This window comes from Gobius niger, assembly GCF_951799975.1.
Source record: "Gobius niger genome assembly, chromosome: 10".
Classification (NCBI taxonomy): domain Eukaryota; kingdom Metazoa; phylum Chordata; class Actinopteri; order Gobiiformes; family Gobiidae; genus Gobius; species Gobius niger.
Genome location: NC_136861.1, coordinates 7,566,740 through 7,586,237, shown reverse-complemented (window position 1 = coordinate 7,586,237; position 19,498 = coordinate 7,566,740). Strand labels below are relative to the sequence as shown.

The window sequence follows — 19,498 nt, the reverse complement described above, 5'->3', positions numbered from 1 at the left end:
TCTAAAGTTCATCGTTCATTTAAAAGTGACTTTTCACCACTAGTCGATCTGTCAGTTGTTGGACATTGGTCAAAGTTTTCTGCAGTGATCTCAGATACAAGCTGTACTTTTCACATAGACTTTACCTAAACTCTATTATCTAACACACACATATGTAACCTAAACATGTTTAAGTGGTGACTAACCAGGTTTCTGCCCCTCCCTCTGTCGAACTCAGCCTTGCTCTGAACGTCCTGGTTCCTCCTCACACACACTCACACACTCTCTAAAGTCAGACTCACACACTCTCTATAGTCAGACTCACACACTCTCTAAAATCAGACTCACACACTCTCTATAGTCAGACTCACACACTCTCTAAAATCAGACTCACACACTCTCTATAGTCAGACTCACACACTCTCTAAAGTCAGACTCACACACTCTCTAAAATCAGACTCACACACTCTCTATAGTCAGACTCACACACTCTCTATAGTCAGACTCACACACTCTCTATAGTCAGACTCACACACTCTCTATAGTCAGACTCACACACTCTCTAAAGTCAGACTCACACACTCTCTATAGTCAGACTCACACACTCTCTAAAGTCAGACTCACACACTCTCTATAGTCAGACTCACACACTCTCTAAAGTCAGACTCACACACTCTCTATAGTCAGACTCACACACTCTCTAAAGTCAGACTCGAGAGAGAAATGGCGCAGAAAGCCCTGGACCAACACAACCTGACCTGTCCCATCTGTTTGGACTTCCTGAAGGATCCCGGGACTCTTCCCTGTGGACACAGCTACTGCCTGAGGTGTGTGAAAAACCACTGGGACCAAGAGGACGGGAAGCCTGTTTACAGCTGTCCTGAATGCAGAGAGAGCTTCAGCTCCAGGCCAGTGCTGGCCAAAAACATCATGTTGGCAGGTTTAGTGGAGCAGCTGAAGAAGCAAGGCCTCACAGCGCCCCCTGCTGACCGCTGCTATGCTGGAGCTCAGGATGTGCCCTGTGACGTCTGCACTGGGAGGAAGCTGAAGGCCGTCAAGTCCTGTCTGCAGTGTGTGGCCTCCTACTGTGAGGGCCACCTCCAGCCTCATTATGACGCAGCGCTTCAGAAACACCAGCTGGTGGCGCCCTCTGACAAACTGCAGGAAAACATCTGCTCTCAACACAACGAAGTGAGGAAGATGTTCTGCCGCACTGACCAGCAGCTCATCTGCTACCTCTGCTCTGTGGACCAACACAAGGGCCATGACATGGTGTCAGCCTTGGAGAGAGCCCAGAGGCAGGAGCTGCTCCAGAGCCTCCAGCTCAAAGAGACAGACCTGAAGAGGCTCCAGCAGGAGGCCCAGGACATCAGCCGCTCTGCCCAGGCAGCAGAGGAGCACCATCTGAACCAACCAACGTCACACTGGCTCTGAGAGGACCACCATCTGAACCAACCAACGTCACACTGGCTCTGAGAGGACCACCATCTGAACCAACCAACGTCACACTGGCTCTGGGAGGAACACCATCTGAACCAACCAACGTCACACTGGCTCTGGGAGGAACACCATCTGAACCAACCAACGTCACACTGGCTCTGGGAGGAACACCATCTGAACCCACCAACGTCACACTGGCTCTGAGAGGAACACCATCTGAACCCACCAACGTCTCACTGGCTCTGAGAGGACCACCATCTGAACCCACCAACATCACATCGGCTCTGAGAGGACCACCATCTGAACCCACCAACGTCACACTGGCTCTGGGTGGACCACCAGCTGAACCCACCACCAGAGAGGACTTCTTACAGTACTCGACAGAGCTCACTCTGGACACAAACTCAGCACACACACGTCTGAAACAGAAGAGCAACAGTAACGAGTGAAGCTCAGAGCTATCCTGATCATCAGGACAGGTTCAGTCAGCAGAATCAGGCCCTGAGCAGAGAGAGTCTGACGGGCCGCTGTTACTGGGAGGTGGAGTGGAGCGGGACTTGGGTTGGTGTTGCAGTTTCATACGGAGACATTCAGAGGAAAGGCTCTGATATAAGTAGATTTGGAAACAGTGATAAATCCTGGGCCTTACGCTGCGACAAAAGGAAAAACAGTCATTCATTTTATTTTAACTCCGTTGAGTCTGATGTCTCTGGTCCGTTCTCGTCCAGAATCGGGGTTTACCTGGACCACGGTGCAGGGGCTCTGTCATTTTACAGCGTTCAGAACCAAACCATGACCCTGCTCCACAGAGTCCAGACCAGGTTCACTCTGCTGCTCTACGCTGGAGTCGGGTTTAAATGGTGGAGCTTTGGAAACACGGCACATTTTCCCAAACTAAAGTAGCAGCTTTCCATCTCACACTGTGGCCATCTCACAGTGTGAGATGTACAAGAAACACACACACCAACTTGTACTGCTATCTTAGTGAGGACACTCACAGACATAATGTATTACCCAGACCCTAACCATGAACCCTAAGCCCCTGACCTAACCTTAATCCTAGCCCTAAACTTAATCTAAATTCTAACCCTAATCCCCAAAACCACATCCTGACCCTCAAACAGCCCTTCAAATAAGTGAGGACCACCCAAAATGTCCTCACTTTTCAAAAATGTCCTCACAATGTCGCAATTACAAGAACACACACACGCACACATGTTTGTAATGCTATCTTTGTGAGGATACTCATAGACATAATGTATTACCCAGATCCTAACCCCTAATCTTAGCCTTAATCCTAACCCTAAAACCACATCTTGACCCTCAAACAATCCTTCAAATAATTTCAGAAATGTCCTCACAATGTTGTAATTACAAGAACACACACACACACACTGCATTCACTCACATGTCCTGGCGATGCCGTCCCCTTGTTTACCTCGAGCGGTTCGATCTCCGTGGGACAGACAGGTGATTTACTCTGAGGGGGCACAGAGGGGGCAGAGGAAGACCTGTCCCAGTGAAGGATGTGTTTGTGGAGGATGGGGCTGGGTCACATTGTTTTGTATCTGCGCGGCTGATCAGCCTGGTGCCGGCGCCCGTCTGTCCCGTGAGCCGCGGTGACAGACGCACAGAAGGGGGGCCCGTTTGTTCCCGAAGGCAGCGCGGCTAAACTCGGGCTCCACAAATCACTGCAGACGCTGAAGTGAGCGCCGGCGGGTCAGCGGGAGCCGGGGTCTGGGAGAGTCTGATAAATAAAATCCTACCACAGTCCTGGACTCGACCAAGCCTGAGCCAGAACTACTTTCTCATTGGATCAAAAGAGAAAAAAAGAAAATGAAGCTTCAAAGGCTTGAACTCACTAAATAACTTACTAAAGCAGGCAGCAGCGAGTCAGATATAATAATTTTAGCCATTTTTATGCCAAGTTAAGATATGTTCATGTTCACAAACACAAAAGGTTTGTTCAAATATTCCACAGATGAATGAGGAACAATTAGATTTTGTGTCGAGCTGGTCATTAGGAGCAATTTTTTGTTTTGCTGCAACAGAAGAATAAAAAATATTACGCACTGTGGCTTTAAAGGGGGGGTATTATGCAAAATCGACTTTTTCAAGCTTTACATCATGTTTTTATGTCATTCCCTCATTAAAAACATGCCTGAAGTGTTGCCTTGGCACAATCACGTATTTTTGAGTAACCTGTAAAAACTCTGATGGCGGCCATTTTAGGGATAGGTTTGCCTGAGTCCTCCTAGGAACGCCCCCACCTCCTGGAGACGCCTCCGAGCTTTCGTCACCAGCCGAGTAACCAACCACTGCTCCTCAGCAGAACCCCCTCCCCACTGATGCCACAGACAGCGTGTGGAGGGGGCGTGTCTAAAGGCTCAGAGGTTCTTAAAGAGACAGAGGCCTATTTCAAGACATTCACTACAGCCATTTTGAGAGAGCAATTTTATACAAGGCAGTTATTCTAATTTACTGCATTTACAGACCAACGGAAGGTTTGGTCATCATTGTAGTGTGATATAGACTGGTGCTATGTGATTGAAAAAAGCATAATACCCCCTCTTTAAGGCCTTAATATTTTTTTGCTTTTTAATTTTAGGGGATGTGCCCCTCCTGGAACCGCTGTCTTAATGTGGTGGAGGGGTTTGAGCACCTGAATGATCCTGGAGCTCTGGTGTCGGGGGTTTCGTGCCCCTGTAGGGTCTCCCAGGGCAAACAGGTCTCTGGTGACGGGTCAAACAGAGAGCAGTTCAGAAGCCCCTTTTGAGAGACCAACAGGCCTGTTTAATCGTGAGGCCGTCCTTCTGTGGACCCACCACCTGCAGGAGGAGCCATAGGGGCTGGTGCAGTGTGATTTGGGCAGGTCCAACAGCGGCCCCCACGACCCGAAAACGGAAACGTGGAAGAAAAAGGATGGATGGATTTTGTATGTGTCAAATTCATTATGACCTCACCCTGTGCGACTGCGTCTTATCCGAGGAGACCTCACAGTGAGTCACGAGGTCGGCCCGATGTTCCTCAGCAGGTTCCTGAGCTCTCCAGCTGCATGACTCCATGTGCCACAGAGATGGGAAAACTAAAGGGCCTATCACACCGGCCTGGAGACTAGCTGGAGACTGGTCACGGCGATGTCTCCGATACGTCCCCTGGAGATAAGGTAATCTCAGTGAAAATGAACAGGTTTGATTTCAGCGCAGTTTCCGCATGGTCTTCACGAGGTCTCCGAGAGGTCTACGTTTTTTTGAGTGAGGATTTTAGAGGCAGTTGTGGTGAACAGGTCTGAGCTCATTCTACACCTTAGGACATGGCTGGAACATGTAGGGCAGGGGTCGGCAGGTTTGCTCGGTGGAGGGCCGGTTTTCTTCATCGTCAAAGCAGTTGAAGTAAAGCATCACTTTCTACATATGCCAGTGTTGTACATCGTATACACTGGAAAATGTTCCATCTTAAATTAGATAAATTACTTAAAATTACTTGAATAAAGGTTGTTTATGTTAAATTTGAGTCGGTTTGAACTAATCTAAGATCAGATAAAAATGCTAATGCCAATGGAACAAATAGAAATCCCTCTGGAAATCAAACAAATTAACTTTTACTGTGAAAATTATGTATTATTCACTTAAAATAATACAAAACAATTAAGAAAAAAAGCAAGAATAGGTTTTATCTGCTCTAAGGCCACACCAAATCTACTCCAATTTTAGATTTAATCTCTTAATCCAAGTAGATTTAAGTAATTTCTACCTATAGATGAATATTCTTTTAGGATTATGGCCTAAAAGCGTGTGCTCTGCTATTTGACCTCTGATTTGGATCATAATATTTCTCTAAATCATCTCGAGGGCCAGAGTTTGATGATGGAGGGCCGGTTTTCGCCCCCGGGCCTGACGTTGCCTATGTAGGGAGAGGAAAATACTTGGTTTTAACATTTTTAAACTCTGTATAGTCACAATACTTGGTTTATGATACCGATGCCTGAACGATTTTTGTCCTTGAGAACCAGATTTGTCCACCTACTTTTTTCTATAACATACTTTACTATACTCTTTGCTGCATGGTGTCCCTCAGGGATCCGTCTTGGGGCCAATTTTTGTTGTTGTTGTACACTAGCCCTCTTGGAAAAATCATCAGCCGTTTTAAAAATGTGTCTTATCACCTCTATGCTGATGATATTCAACTGTACTTTTCTTTTAAGGAGTCAGAGATGCACAGACTGTCAGAGTTAATGGATTGTCTTTCAAGTGTAAAGTTGTGGCTTCATGAAAACTGCCTTCAGCTAAATTCTTAAAAAACTGAGTCTTTGATTATTGCTCCAGAGCAGAAAAGCCCCTCGATTGTAAACCACCTTGGTTCTCTGGGCTCCTCGGTTCAGTCGAGCATCAGAAATCTTGGTGTTTGGTTTGACCAGTCTTTGTCTCTTGACAGCCACTCGAGGCACCTGCTGAAAAACTGTTTCTTCCATTTGAGAAACATCGCCAAGTTGAGGCCAATTTTATCCAACTCTGATCTAGAATTGTTGATTCATGCTTTTATCTCGTCTCGTTTAGATTATTGTATCTCCCTTTTTACTTGTTTTAACAAACCTACTTTGAATCGTCTTCAAATGGTTCAAAATGCTGCAGCGCGGCTTTTAACAGGAACTAGCAGACGGTCACACATTACTCCCATTTTATCCTCGTTGCACTGGCTCCCCGTCAAATTTCGAATTTAATTCAAAATTTTAGTTTTGACTTTTAGAGCGCTGCATGGTCAGGCTCCCAGATATGTATCTGACCTGCTGTGCCCTTACTCCTCGGGTCGCACCCTTAGGTCCTCGGGCCAGAACCTCCTCACTGTCCCAAGAACCCACTTTAAAACCAGAGGTGATCTGTCCTTTGAAGCCGTTGCTCCTAAATTGTGGAATGACCTTCCTTTGTCGCTGCGTACAGCCGACTCTGTTGATCCCTTCAAAAAGCAGCTGAAGACGCTGCTTTTCAGACGAGCTTTTAGTTGACAATGCTGTGATTGTTCCTATGTAAATTCTGTATTGTTTTCTGTGATTCTCTGTGAAGCACTTTGTGATTTTATCTGTGAGAGGTGCTATATAAATAAAGTTTCTTCTTCTTCTTCTTCTTCTTCTTCTTCTTCTACTTGTATTGTTTAACTGTACACAGCCCTTAATTGGTTTAATGAACAAATTGCTTTTGATACAAACAGCTCAAGTCCCTCCTCTTCCTCAACGATTTACAGGAGACATTATCCCATCGGGCACGAGAGCGCCGGGAGGACAAGCTCCACTTGACCTGTCAAACCCTGGACCTTTTAGAGGCAGAATTAAACCAGGAGATTCATGAGCAGAACATGCGAACTGTAACAACCCTGTGAAAAACCCACGGGTTTGAGAAGCATCATCACATCTGTTTCTGATGCTCCAGAGCTCTCCCACCGAGTCCTGATGTAATCGACCTCAGCGTCCTGCGTCACCGCTGCAGAAACATGAAAACAGCTCCAGTGTGTCACCTCGACCCCTGACCTCTCCAGATGTCGCCCCCCCCCCCTGCCTCTCGTACGCACTCATGTCGAACAGTTTTCCCTCACTTCACCCGTGTGCGCCGGAGACTCTGGCTGCGGTTGTTCCATTTCCATCATCATGTCTGACTTCCACCCTGATCAGCCTTCACATGAGGGAAGGTTTTACACTTCAGTCATGATTATATGAATCAATGATGACTCTCACACCTTTACTTTCCATCACAGTGGCCCCTTGACACTCCAGGATCCAGGATGTTTTTTTAGGGTTTCTGAAAGGTCAAAACGCACCTTTAAGAACAGTGAAGTTTACTCAAAGGCATCTCGTATTTTAGACAAAGTTCAACAAGATTTTGACCTTTTGGTGTCACATGAATCTGACCAATTAGGAAGTCGATTTGCAAATGTGCCTTTTCTTCTTCTTTTTCTCCACTCAATTATAACATGGCATTACAATCCATTTCAGATTCAGAAACCTTTATTTATCCCAGGAGGGCAATTAAGTTTGCAGCCACAGCTTTTTAAAATAGAACATAAAGAAAAACATGCACATCCATAACATGTCAATCAACAACGAACATTGTCGTTTTCTGTCAGTGCTCATTTTACAGTCATTAAAACATTCATATTCACATCATGGGGGAAAAGAAACTCAGCTTCAGCCTACTCGATATTGTCCTGCCGTCATTGTTGCTATACACCGCCCTCTGGTGGTGAAACGGTTAAATACAAAGAGTTTTGATGAGAGGCTTTTGGATATCTTCAGTAACCATATAAACATGTTATTTGTTCAATAAATTGATGAGAGCGGGTGCTTCACACATCTGTTTCACACCAGGTGCGTGGGAGAGGTCATGGGTATAGCTCATAACATGTAAAAAATAGAATCTCCCGCACACTGTGAATCCTGCAAAATGTGAGGTTTTATTAATCAATGTTTCGGCTCTCGGCCTTCAGGCAAATGGCTATAGAGTGAAGGAGCCACCTTAAAAGGGGGAGGTCGCCTCATGACACATACACATTACATCAATATATCAATATATATACACATAGATAAAGTATATGATTGATATTGATGTAATGAGTATTTGTGTATGCACTGTATTGGGTGTCATATGGCCTGTGTACCTTTTCTTTTTGATGCAGTCATTTTTTTTGTTATCGGCCACCCCCCCTTTTAAGGTGGCTCCTTACCACTCAAATCACATTTGCCTGAAGGCCTAGAGCCGAACCATTGTTAATAAAACCTCACTTTTTGCTAGGTTCACAGTGTGCGGGAGATTCTATTTTTTACATTTTTATTTGTTTAATAAATAAGTAAACATATGTAAATATGTAGCCTCAAAATTACTGTGCATCTATTTTATGAACTTTCAGGCTAGTTTTTCCAGCATTTCTTTGGAAGTGGCCCTGAAAAGTGACCCTGGAAGTTGTGCTCACAAACTCATCCAGTGAAGAAATGAGATGCTTCAAATATGCGAGAAAAGTTAGGAATGAATTTGGATCACAAATAACATTTTGATTTAATGTCTTGCTCTTTCAATGTTGGGAAAATCCACAGTGAACATGGAAATCCGCCATGTTTGCAGCTCTTATATATTTTCCACAGACTAATATTAGCTAAAAACAGTTCAAAAAGTGGAGAAAAAAAGCCATGGAACAATTGAGTTACTGCTGGCAAATACATCTAACACTGTGGTGTTTTAATGTGTACAATAACTCCAGTTTTTACCTTTTAAAATCTCCATTAGTTTATAATTGCTTCTAATCCCATGATGATTAGCGATATGACATCACATTCCTGAACACTAAAGGCTTTAATGTCGAAAAAAACATGAAAAACATGAAAGATAATAAACAGCAGCAGAAATTATGAACAAAAATCTGTAATTTTTACATATTCAGATGTTTAAATACCTTTTATAGAGGACAATACTATTGAAAGAAAACCTGGAAAAGGCTCAGGAAGATAACCTCTCATCACAATTTTTCTCTCCTTTTAGCCATTTTCTGCCAGACTATTAAGATATTCATCACACACCAATAAAGTCAAGCCAAAATCAGATCCATATGGAATTTTTTTCACAGTAGATTGACCAGTTGAAGCAAAAAACGGCACTTGTTGCTAACGTTAGCACTTGTAGCATGAAGCTAACGTAGCTTTCCTGGTTAGCATTGTCCAGTTTTATGGGCTGTTGAACCACTTTACTCCTCCCCATGTCTCTGTATCTTTAAACTATTTTCATAATTCAGCATTTGTTAATTGTGGCTGCTTCGAACGCGACCAAACAACAGGACATTTGCTGCTGTCCTTTGGGGAAAAGGACAGCAGTAAAAGTCCTGTCGTGTTTGGTCTCTCGGTCACAGTAAAAGCAGCTGAGCGTTAGCCTCTGCGCCCGGGTTAGCGCGTTAGCCGTGAGTGGCCGCTTTATCCGTCGCGCTCTGCTCCTCCTGGTCAGACAGATGGCTCGATAATCCCACTCACAATCAAGATTAGGACTCTCTCATCTACGCACCACACCGCCCGCCTCACTCTCCCCCCCCGGCCTCAGCTCCGCCGGGGTCTCTCCTCCGCCCGCCCTGATATAACCGCCGCAAATCCGCGCACATTTCAACACAGGACAGGGATTAAGTTATTATAGGGGAACATTGATCGCTGCGACTCGGGACAGAGCAGAGAGGGAGACAGAGGAGAGAGATTAGTGTATTTTTACCGTCGTATCCAGGTCCGTCCGACTGGAGCTCGCCGGATTGAGCGAAGAACGACCGAGCCGACGCTACAAGGTGAGACTTTGCTTTGCGTGAACTTGATGTGCTGTGTTTGCTTTACTTGTTTGTTTTGCGTGAACTTGATGTGCTGTGTTTGCTTTACTTGTTTGCTTTGAGTGAACTTGCTGGGATTGTAGATTGCAAAGATGGAGCAGAGGTGTTATATGTTGTATTTTCAAAAGCAGAGGGGGTCAAGGTAAAAGTACATGTACTCCATACTGCAATACAAGTAAAAGACGCTCTGTCAAATCAGTGCTTAAGTGAAAGTACTGACGTAGGCTGGTAGTTGTAGATACTCAAGCGTTCAAGTAAAGTACAAACGTGTTTAAAACGTGTTGGGGAAAGTGACCAAACACAGAAATAGGGTCTGTACGGCAACACGGCGGGGACAAACCTTCTTCCTTGTTGTGAGTCAGTGGTGTTTGACTTTACATCTGCACAGCGCCACCTGCTGTTCATAAAGTGAGCATTATTGGGCTTTTAAAACAAACAAAACACATGGACTTTGGAGCTTTTTTTTAGAAATGTAGAAGAGTAAAATGAATATGTTCTTAACACAAATGCAAAGGAAGTAAAGACTTAAAGCATATTCAACCAATCTTTATTCATAAAGCACTTTTAAAAGACTAGTTTAAAGGAACAGGCCACCGTTTTTCCATACTGAGATATGTTCTTACCTGAGCTCAGACGAGTTGATACGTCTTTGTGCCCGTCGAAGAGCTTCCAACTTCACCCCCGTTTGGAGCTATAGGGATATGTTGGGAGAGGCCAAATGCTGACAACATCTTTGGTCGTTTTGCGTGACTGAGCGCACGCACAAAGACCAGACAGGTACACATCGAGTCTTCTAAAACGGTGGCCTGTTCCTTTAAAGCGCAGAACAACAGCATCAATGAAACAAACAGCAAAGAAAGAACACACAGGCAAAACAGTCAGGGATTATATACAAAACAGATTATAGCAAATCATTAGATTAATAACATTGGCAACCAATACTAAATAAACAAATGAATAATACACTGCATATAAGAAAAGACATGAAAGTGTGTTTTAAAAGAATCTGATTTTATTTTTTTCCCCCGGTAGTGTGAAACTCATGAACTTGCAGCCTATAGTTTGTGAATCATTTCTATGACAGTTCCCCTGAAAGACTCAGGAAAGTTACCAATTGGTTTGGACACAGACAGGTTGATTCACTCGCTCCCTTTTTCATTGACTGTAAATAAAAAAAGAGGCTAAAAAGATTTGATTTGACTGATTTTCTCTGCTCTGTGGGGCTCGTAAGGGGTTAAAAATGCAGCGTTTTAAAAGCCCTATACCTGAAAACACTGAAACACTGAATTAAATGTTGGTCCAAACTCATTCCTAACTTACCTAACTATATCCACATTCACACAACAGGCTAAAGTCCTTGTGAAGTCAGGATTTTTGGAAGAAAATCCAGACTTAACAAGGACTTTAGCCTGCCGGGGCATATGTGTGAATGTGGCTATGTTTGAAGCATCCCAACCAGTGGCGTCTCTGATTTCTGCTGGGCCACCCCGGGTACCACCCCACTCAGGGGGGCTGAGGAGGCATGAGGAAGACTATCTGGGCAGTGTTTTTTTTTATTTATTTGACAGGATCACTGTACGTTAAAGCAGTACTAAGTAACTCATGCCCCTAGAGGCTATAAGCGTCACTGCAGGTGTCGTAGCATGTTGCGATTTTTTTTAACTTATGAATTGTCCTTGAAAGTAAATACTACTCTGACAGAAAAGACAAAGGAAGAGACGGATATTGTTCATCCAATTGCACCATGGAAATATTTTTATTTCACTGAAACTTGGCTGTAAATACTGTTTTAGTGGCGCTAGCCCACAGTTAGCTTTGCTCCTTAGCCTGTTAGCTTCTTCTTTGTGATTCCATTAGTGTGTATTGGTGGCTCCGGTCCGGCAGTCAAGTTGCAATTGTGGTTTTCTGGCCAGAGACACCAGGGGGAGATTAAAGACCCTCCAATCATCCCATAAACACTTGTATTACCCGCAGAGGGACGACGGAAAGGATCGAACAGTTCTGTAAATGCTTCAGAATTATCCAAAAGGCTATTTTTTTTTTTATTATTCATCCATAAAATATGACCTGAAGCTGTAAAATAACCTGCCATTTTAATTTAATATTCCTCACTTTATGTTGTGCTGCTATAAAAATGTTACCAGACCACCTCAGAAAAAAAAGTCATCGGCACCAACTTTTCACTGGTGTTTGTTCCTGGGATCTGATCAGTCAAAACATGCACATTAGGATCACCCCGGGTTGATTATCCACATCAAAACCCTGGAAAAGTCAAATGGATTTTGTCTTTTCAGCTGAGGATGTCTGTCTGTTACCACAACTCATTATATTCCTGTCTGTTTTTTTGTTTTTGGAAACTGCTTTAATGAGAAAGAACAAAGGGGAAAACTGAAGGGAACACTGTCTCAGCTTTATTTATAGAGCGCAAACACAACTCAAAGTGAACTTTTAACAAGATAAACCCGGCTGTTTTTGTGTATTCCAAACAGTCAGTCTGTTTTTGGAAACGTGCGGCGGTGATTTGGCGTGACGCGATTGGTTTAATGAGAATCCACAAAAGACCAACTCGGCATCTTTCATTGCACAAAACAAAGTCACGCACGCAACGTTTCAAGCAGGGGGGAGGGAGATCACGCAGATATCAAGGACTATCGGGCTACAAACACCTTCAGAAGTTTGTTTCTTTACAGAGAGAGAATGTTCTGCAGAGATGTGGAGTGTCTGAAGATCACCAGGATGTTAAGAGTTTCCAGTAGATGAATTAAGGAGTTAATTCCTGGAAGAAAAGAGGCCGAGGGCTCAGACAAAAGGCTCGTGGGGCAAGTCTCCCTGGAAGGCGAGCGTGATACTCTGAATCTTCCCCTGGCACTCGGAATCGGCAATTTATTTACGTCACCAACGCGTTTTGACTTGTGGAAGTGTTCGTAATTTAGGAAAGGTCTGTGTGGGAAATTCATCAGTCACGCTGGAAAGGAGAACAAGTAACAACAAGTCAAAGCCCATTTTGTGCAGTTTAGTTTACAATATGCAGGACAGAGGAGCACGATGCAAACACAACCTGATTTCGATGTCTTTGTCAGACTCATAGAAATCACAGAAATGCCTGTAGCTCTGAGACGTTCCATCCCTCATACACATGAATTGGAAAGACAGTTGCAATACTGAAGTGTGGCGAGGTATGTCTTGTCCTTTTCATGGCATTTACAGGATCTACTTTCTGTGGTTTCTTGATCATGAACATATTATAAGATGATTTGTAGTGGCCACTGGCTGTGCATCTGACCCCACAAAAAGCAAAATCGTAGCTGAATTTGAGTTAGCATTAGGGCTGAAGATATCGTAATCGTATTGATATCGAGATATGAACATACAAAACATTAAAATCGAAAAAGCCAAATATAAACAATACAGATTTTCATCAATAAAACTGCACTATTTTCTGTATTATGTTTTTATTTGGCTGAAAAATGCTTGGTTTTCACCGAACCCATAGTTTACCGTATCGATATCGAGATATCTGGCATGAATATCGAGGTATAACATTTTGTCCATATCATTCATATTCGTATCAGCCCTAGTTAGCATTTAGCTCAGAGATAGTCGTATGTGGTAATTTGTATCTAATGTAAAATCTCAAATCTAAGAGGCCAGTGTTATGCCTGATTTGAAAGCTGAGACCTACAAAACTCATCTAAACAGATCTTTTTTTGTCTTTTGACATTTTTGTCACTTTTTTGGTCGCTCTTTTGTTGCATTTTCATCCTTGTTTTTGTCTCAATTTTGTTGCTATTTTGACACTTTTTTCAAAAAGCTTTTAGATTTGGGTAAAGCCAAACTGGAGAAAATGTGCTTGGTTCAGGTGGGGGTTAAGAGGTTAAAAGCCCTATACCTGATGTTTTCCCAGCCAAGGCCATTAAAGGAACAGGCCACTGTTTTTCCATACTGAGATATGTTCTTACCTGAGCTTAGACGAGTTGATGTGTACCTGTCTGGTCTTTACGTGTGCGCTCACGCAAAACGACCAAAGATGTTGTAGGTATTTAGCCTCTCCTCCTCTCCTCAATGGGGCCAAACGGGGTGAAGGTAGAAGCGGCCAAGCTCTTCCACGTTTTCTGCTTTTTTGGCAATATTTTTCTGCTTTTTTGACCATTTTTTTCTGCTTTTGATCATTTTTTCTGTTTTTTTTTCTTTTTCTTTTCTTTTTTGACTATTTTTTTCTGCTTTTTTGACATTTTTTTCTGCTTTTTTGACCATTTTTTCAGTTTTAATTACCATTTTTTTTGCTTTTTTGACCATTTTTTTCTTCTTTTTTGACATTTTTTTCTGCTTTTTTGACTATTTTTCTGCTTTTTTTGGACATTTTTTTTCTTCTTTTTTGACATTTTTTTTTCTGCTTTTTTGACCATTTTTTTGGCTTTTTTGACCATTTTTCTGCTTTTTAAAAATCATTTTTTCTGCTTTTTTACAATTTTTTGCCGCTTTTTTGTAAGTGTTCTATGGCGTTTTTGTAACTTGACGTCTCTACGTTGTCATCTCTATTTTGGCGCTCATTTTCCAGAAGCTTTTAGATTCGGGTAAAGCCAAACTGGAGAAAATGTGCTCGGTTCAGGTCGGGGTTAAGAGGTTAAAACATACACATTGCTTAACATTACGCACCGTCGTATTTACTGCTGATTTCTGACCATCTCTCTCTCCTCCTGCAGTCCCTCCGGCCCTCGCGGCGCTCTCTCTCTCTCCCTCCTCGTCTCGTCTCGTCTCGTCTCGTCTCGGGGGCAGGCCGCGGAAGCCACGCCCCCCGCGCTATGCTCCCGGCGCCATGGGTTTTCTGGAGAACTACCAGGAGATCGACCCGGTCACGCTCAACCTCTGCATCCTCATCGCCAGCTACGTCATGCTGCTGCTGGTCTTCCTGATCTCCTGCATCATGTACGACTGCCGCGGCAAGGACCCCACCAAGGAGTACGCGCCCGACCCGGCCCCCACCCAGTCGCCCATCCGCCTGGTGGTGATGCAGAGCTCGCCCGCCCCCGTGGCCCGCTGGGACACGGCCAACATGATCACCACCTACCACGAGCACAACGACTTCAGGGAGAAGAAGTCCACCATGGTCTGAGCCGGACCTTCTGGGGGGGGGGGGGGGGGGGGATTTCATGTAAATACAAGAGTGACTATTTTTGTACCGTTTTCCAACTTCCCCGCCTATATTTATACAACAAACTCCACCGCAATGCCGATATTTTAGCGCCGATTCACATTTGTGTAGATAAAGTTCATCAGAAAAGTTTATTAACATGGCAAAGCAATGTCAGTAGCAGGGTTTTTCTGCACTCACTGAGGACGTAACACTTCCATATTCATCTGTGTGGATCTGGTTCACTCAAATCACCAGAACACTATTCAAAGCCGATATCCTATAGCCAACAAAGGGCAAATATCGGCCCGATTATCGGTCTTTCTCTTCTGCAAACACACCACAAGAGCAATGTTTTCATGGAGAAGAAGTCCCGACATTTTCTTTTTTCATACTTTTGCTTGATGACCACCTTCCAGGAGCACAATGATGTCATGAGATTCCCGTAGGAAATGTTGGAAATGTAATTTTTGGGTTGGGACATTCAGTGGACGCCCCAAACAGAGACTAAAAACTACTGTGGTCAGAGTTTAAAGGAGATTCGATTGGTCATGCCCCATTTCTGGACTTTCTGCTGGATGTTCTCTGCTCCTGATTCAGAGAAACCACCACCGGCATTGGGAGGTCGGGCCCAAATGCAGCAAACGTGAAAACCCGCCTGTGGTCGAGGACAGATCCAGCGCGATGCGAACTAAAGACTTGCGGATTCTTTTGTAAATATAAGAGTTTTTTTTGTACTTGTGGTGATTTGTTGTGAGAGAACTCTTGGACGTCGCCGCAGCTCGCCGACCGGACTATGATGCATTTGGATTTGCATCGCACCAGACTTGGACGGTAAGAAAAATATATTTTGGTTAGAGATAGACCGATATGGGTTTTTCTACAGGCGATATTTTTGGCTGATTTTTCCAATTGTCTCGTCTGTAATCTTATGTATGAAGCTTCTAAACTGTAAAATGTGGCAGTGTTGAACAATGACAGCAGGGGGCGCTCGGGTCTATAACCTTTGATTATTATTATTGTAAATATTCCGTACATAGCTGTAGGCGGGAAGCTAGATTCTAATCTATTCCCATTGTAACTGTTGTCATAGTAACAATAAACAAATGTCTAACTGTTAATGGATATATCAAATATCCATAGCTACCAGAGGGAGCTTGTTTGAAACACAAAAATCAGCAGATTCCAAAACAAAAAAAAAGTTGCATTAATTATGATTCCGGAGATATATTTATATATTTATTAGATCGGTCGATAGCCAATATAGAAATTTACCCAAATATCGGCCCGATACATCGGCTCTAATTTTAGTGAAGCACAAATAGAAACAGCTAATTACTTAAAATGGAGTTGGTGCAGCTAAGATTTCTATTGTAACTATGGTAACCGTCAAAATGCTGAATTTTGGATTTGTTTTTCGATTAACATCTCCGTAACGGCTGGACTTATCCACATGAAATAAAAACTGTCATTAAGTTCAGCGTCTTCTCTCTCAGAACATGTACGCTGAGCTCGAATGACTCTCTCACAAATGTGTGCAAAAGTGGAGACAATGTTCAAAATGATTTGCTCGATGTTGGTCGAATGAATGTGGCAGGTTTGCGATTCTTTCCAAAACTGTGTCTCACCTGTTGAGTTTCAATCTGGAATGTCATGAACGCAATAGATACAGACGGCATCTCGTCGTAGAGGGGGCGTGGCTTCGCCGAGGGGGAAAACAATCTTTTGGGAAACACAGTTTTTCACTCTTTTTAGCCATTTTCTGGTGGAATATATAATATAACTTATTTATCACATACAAATAAAGTCAAGCCTAAATCGGGCCCATATGGATATTTTCTCACAGCAGATTGATCAGTAGAAGTGAAATAATGGCAGTCATAGCAAGCGCTAGCTAACTGTTAGCATTAGCACGATGCTAACATGTAGCATTGTGTTAGCATTCTCCGTCATTCAAGTATTTATGGGCTGTTGAACCACTTTGCTCCTCTCCATGTCTTTGTACCTTTATTTAGTAGAAAACTATATTCATAATTCAGCATTTGTTAAAGTAGTTTTTGAATAATTAGAGAAAATTGTTTTCCCCCTTAACTGTTTTCAAACATGACCATATATGGGCGATTCCAGAGACGCCGTCTGTATCTATAGATACCCATATATGGTCATGTTTGAAAACAGTTAAGGGGGAAAAACAATTTTGAAAAAAATCTAAATTTTCTCTAATTATTCAAAAACTACTTTAACAAATGCTGAATTATGAATATAGTTTTAAACTAAATACAAAGACATACAAAGATACAAAGACATGAAGAGGAGCAAAGTGGTTCAACAGCCCATAAATGCATAAAAAAACGGAGAATGCTAACATGATGCTACATGTTAGCATCGTGCTAATGCAAACGCTTGCTACGACTACCGTTTTTTCACTTCTGCAGAACAATCTGCTGTGAATAAACATCCATATGGACCTGATTTAGACTTGACTTTATTTGTATGTAATAAATAAGTTTATTTTCCACCAGAAAATGGCTAAAATATTCAAAGGGGGGAAGCCACTCCCCCTTCTATGACGAGTTGCCGTCTGCATCCCTTTAAGGATTTATTGTATGGATTCTGCCCACCTTGTAGACCAGTGGTTCCCAATCTTTTTTGTCTCGTGCACCCTTTGAGTCTTTCATTTCTACTTAAAGTACCCCTAAACTCTACGCTGCAGCCAATTATTTTGAAAATGATCCACTAAACTCAGATTTATTAGTATTATGTTGTGTAATGTTTTCAAAATGAAGCAAAAAAGTATTGAGATTCAACCTTCATACAGTCACTATATTTACTTGTGCTTGAAAAGGCCCCTCTTTCGCCCTGATCTTTGCTTTTGTCTCTCTGACATGTTTCTGATGCGATTTCAGATTTTCTCTCTGAATTGGCCGATGTTCAGGGATTACTGTTCATCATTTGGTTTTGTTACGTAACTGCAGGATGTCAGTGCTGCACATTCAGGCATATGTGGAGTGTAATCTACAGTATTCTCCTGCTCCGCCATGATACCCACTGACCAGCGCGTTAAAGTCAGAGTCTCAGTCTTATTTAAAAGCGGCCTCTGTAATCTTTACTGGGAAGTTTAGCTTTAGCTCCGGGCCACTGTAAGGCAAACAGACCTGATATCTGCAGGTCTGGTGTGGATTCAGTGGATTTCAATGCTTTGTGTCAACACGGAGAAATGTCAACAACAGTCGGCAAAGAACTAGCGGGATTTAGGTCTGGCCTGTACTTGCATGACCCTCCCGTGCGGAGTTTGCATGAACCACTTTGCATGGGCGGGGTTTTCTGTCTGGTCACAATGTGAGACTCACGGAGACTGTGCGAGGGATTTCTGGACGTTTGCATGTTCTCCTTGTGTCCGGATGCTCAGGCTTTTTCCCAACAGTGGTGGAAAAGTACAGATTCAGCAGGAGCAACATAGATAGATTTCGGTACCATGTTTGTGGCTGTTAGCACATGTTCCATAGACTAGCATCAGCTAAGAGTATAAAAGTGAAGGAAAAGCAGTGTAACAACTCTGTTAGCTCCAATGGGTAAATACATGTGTTTTAATGTGAACAATGTAGCACAATATGATACCTTTTAAAATCTGTATTTGTTTATTAATGCTGCTAGCTGCTCAATGATATGACATCACAACCCTAAACTCTATAGGACCTTAATCAGATACAGACTGTCTGTGTGGTTCGGTAATTTGACAGTCAAAAAAAAAAATCAGAGTTGACTAGGCTGGCGCAACGGCACACACAGTGATGGAACTAAAAGAATATCCATCATTAGCACATATTTGAGGAGGTTGTCATCAAACAAGCAAGGAAAATGATTTCAGATCCATCCTTACGTCCTGCACTCCTAGTATGAGTTGCACCCATCCGGACAACCCTATAGAGCAAGTTTGCGTAGTGGAGGGCCGATTTTCATCTTCGCCAAAACACCAGGGGCCGAACCTCACCATTGTAGCCGAAAGTAGAACTTTTTTCTGCAAATACCAATGTTTAACATCAGTGGTTGGATCTTAAGTGGCATGGCTTCGGGACCCATTATTAAGCCCACACAACATTTTGTTGAACAAGACTGAAATTATGATCAAAACAACATTTTAACAAACTCTGTTAGTGTTCCCATGCAGTTTCAGATGGAAAATATTGACTAAAAGTTCCCTTTAGACTCGCGAATCACTGAAATTGATTCCGCGACCCACGTTTGGGTCTAGAATCCCTGTTTTACATTATATAAAATGACCAAGTGGGATGTTCTGCCAGGACATTTTTAAAATACTGACACTATTTCTCACATTTTTAAGGTACTTTAACAGGTATTTCCTCTCTTATTTGCATAATAACATTTCTCAAAATCATCTTGGGGCCAGAGGTTCTGTGCTGGAGGGCCAGATTTGGCCCCCGGGCCTGAAGTTGCCTACCCCTGCTATAGAGTCTTTTTTGTAAATTGTTCCATGTTGTGGGGGCAAAACCCTGAAATGCCACCTCACCAGATTCTGTGCGAACGCTTGGTAAAGACAGTAGCACTGATCCTTGAGAACAGCCGCTCATGGTCGAATAAATTCACAGA

At 43.0% G+C, this 19,498-nt stretch overlaps 1 protein-coding gene and 1 pseudogene across 2 annotated transcripts; both read left to right on the top strand.

Moving 5' to 3' along the window:
• The first annotated feature begins 702 nt into the window (after positions 1 to 702).
• LOC306969114 (tripartite motif-containing protein 16-like) lies at positions 703 to 2,322 on the top strand (annotated as a pseudogene). The gene is made up of 2 exons: positions 703 to 1,397; positions 1,667 to 2,322. The product of its transcript is annotated as a tripartite motif-containing protein 16-like (transcript).
• A 12,253-nt stretch (positions 2,323 to 14,575) lies between these two features.
• Positions 14,576 to 14,872, top strand: LOC306969353 (small integral membrane protein 36-like; the record flags this gene model as incomplete). Its single annotated transcript, XM_079564971.1, has 1 exon — positions 14,576 to 14,872. One exon carries the CDS (start codon positions 14,576 to 14,578, stop codon positions 14,870 to 14,872), a length of 297 nt encoding a protein of 98 aa, XP_079421097.1.
• Positions 14,873 to 19,498: the final 4,626 nt, after the last annotated feature.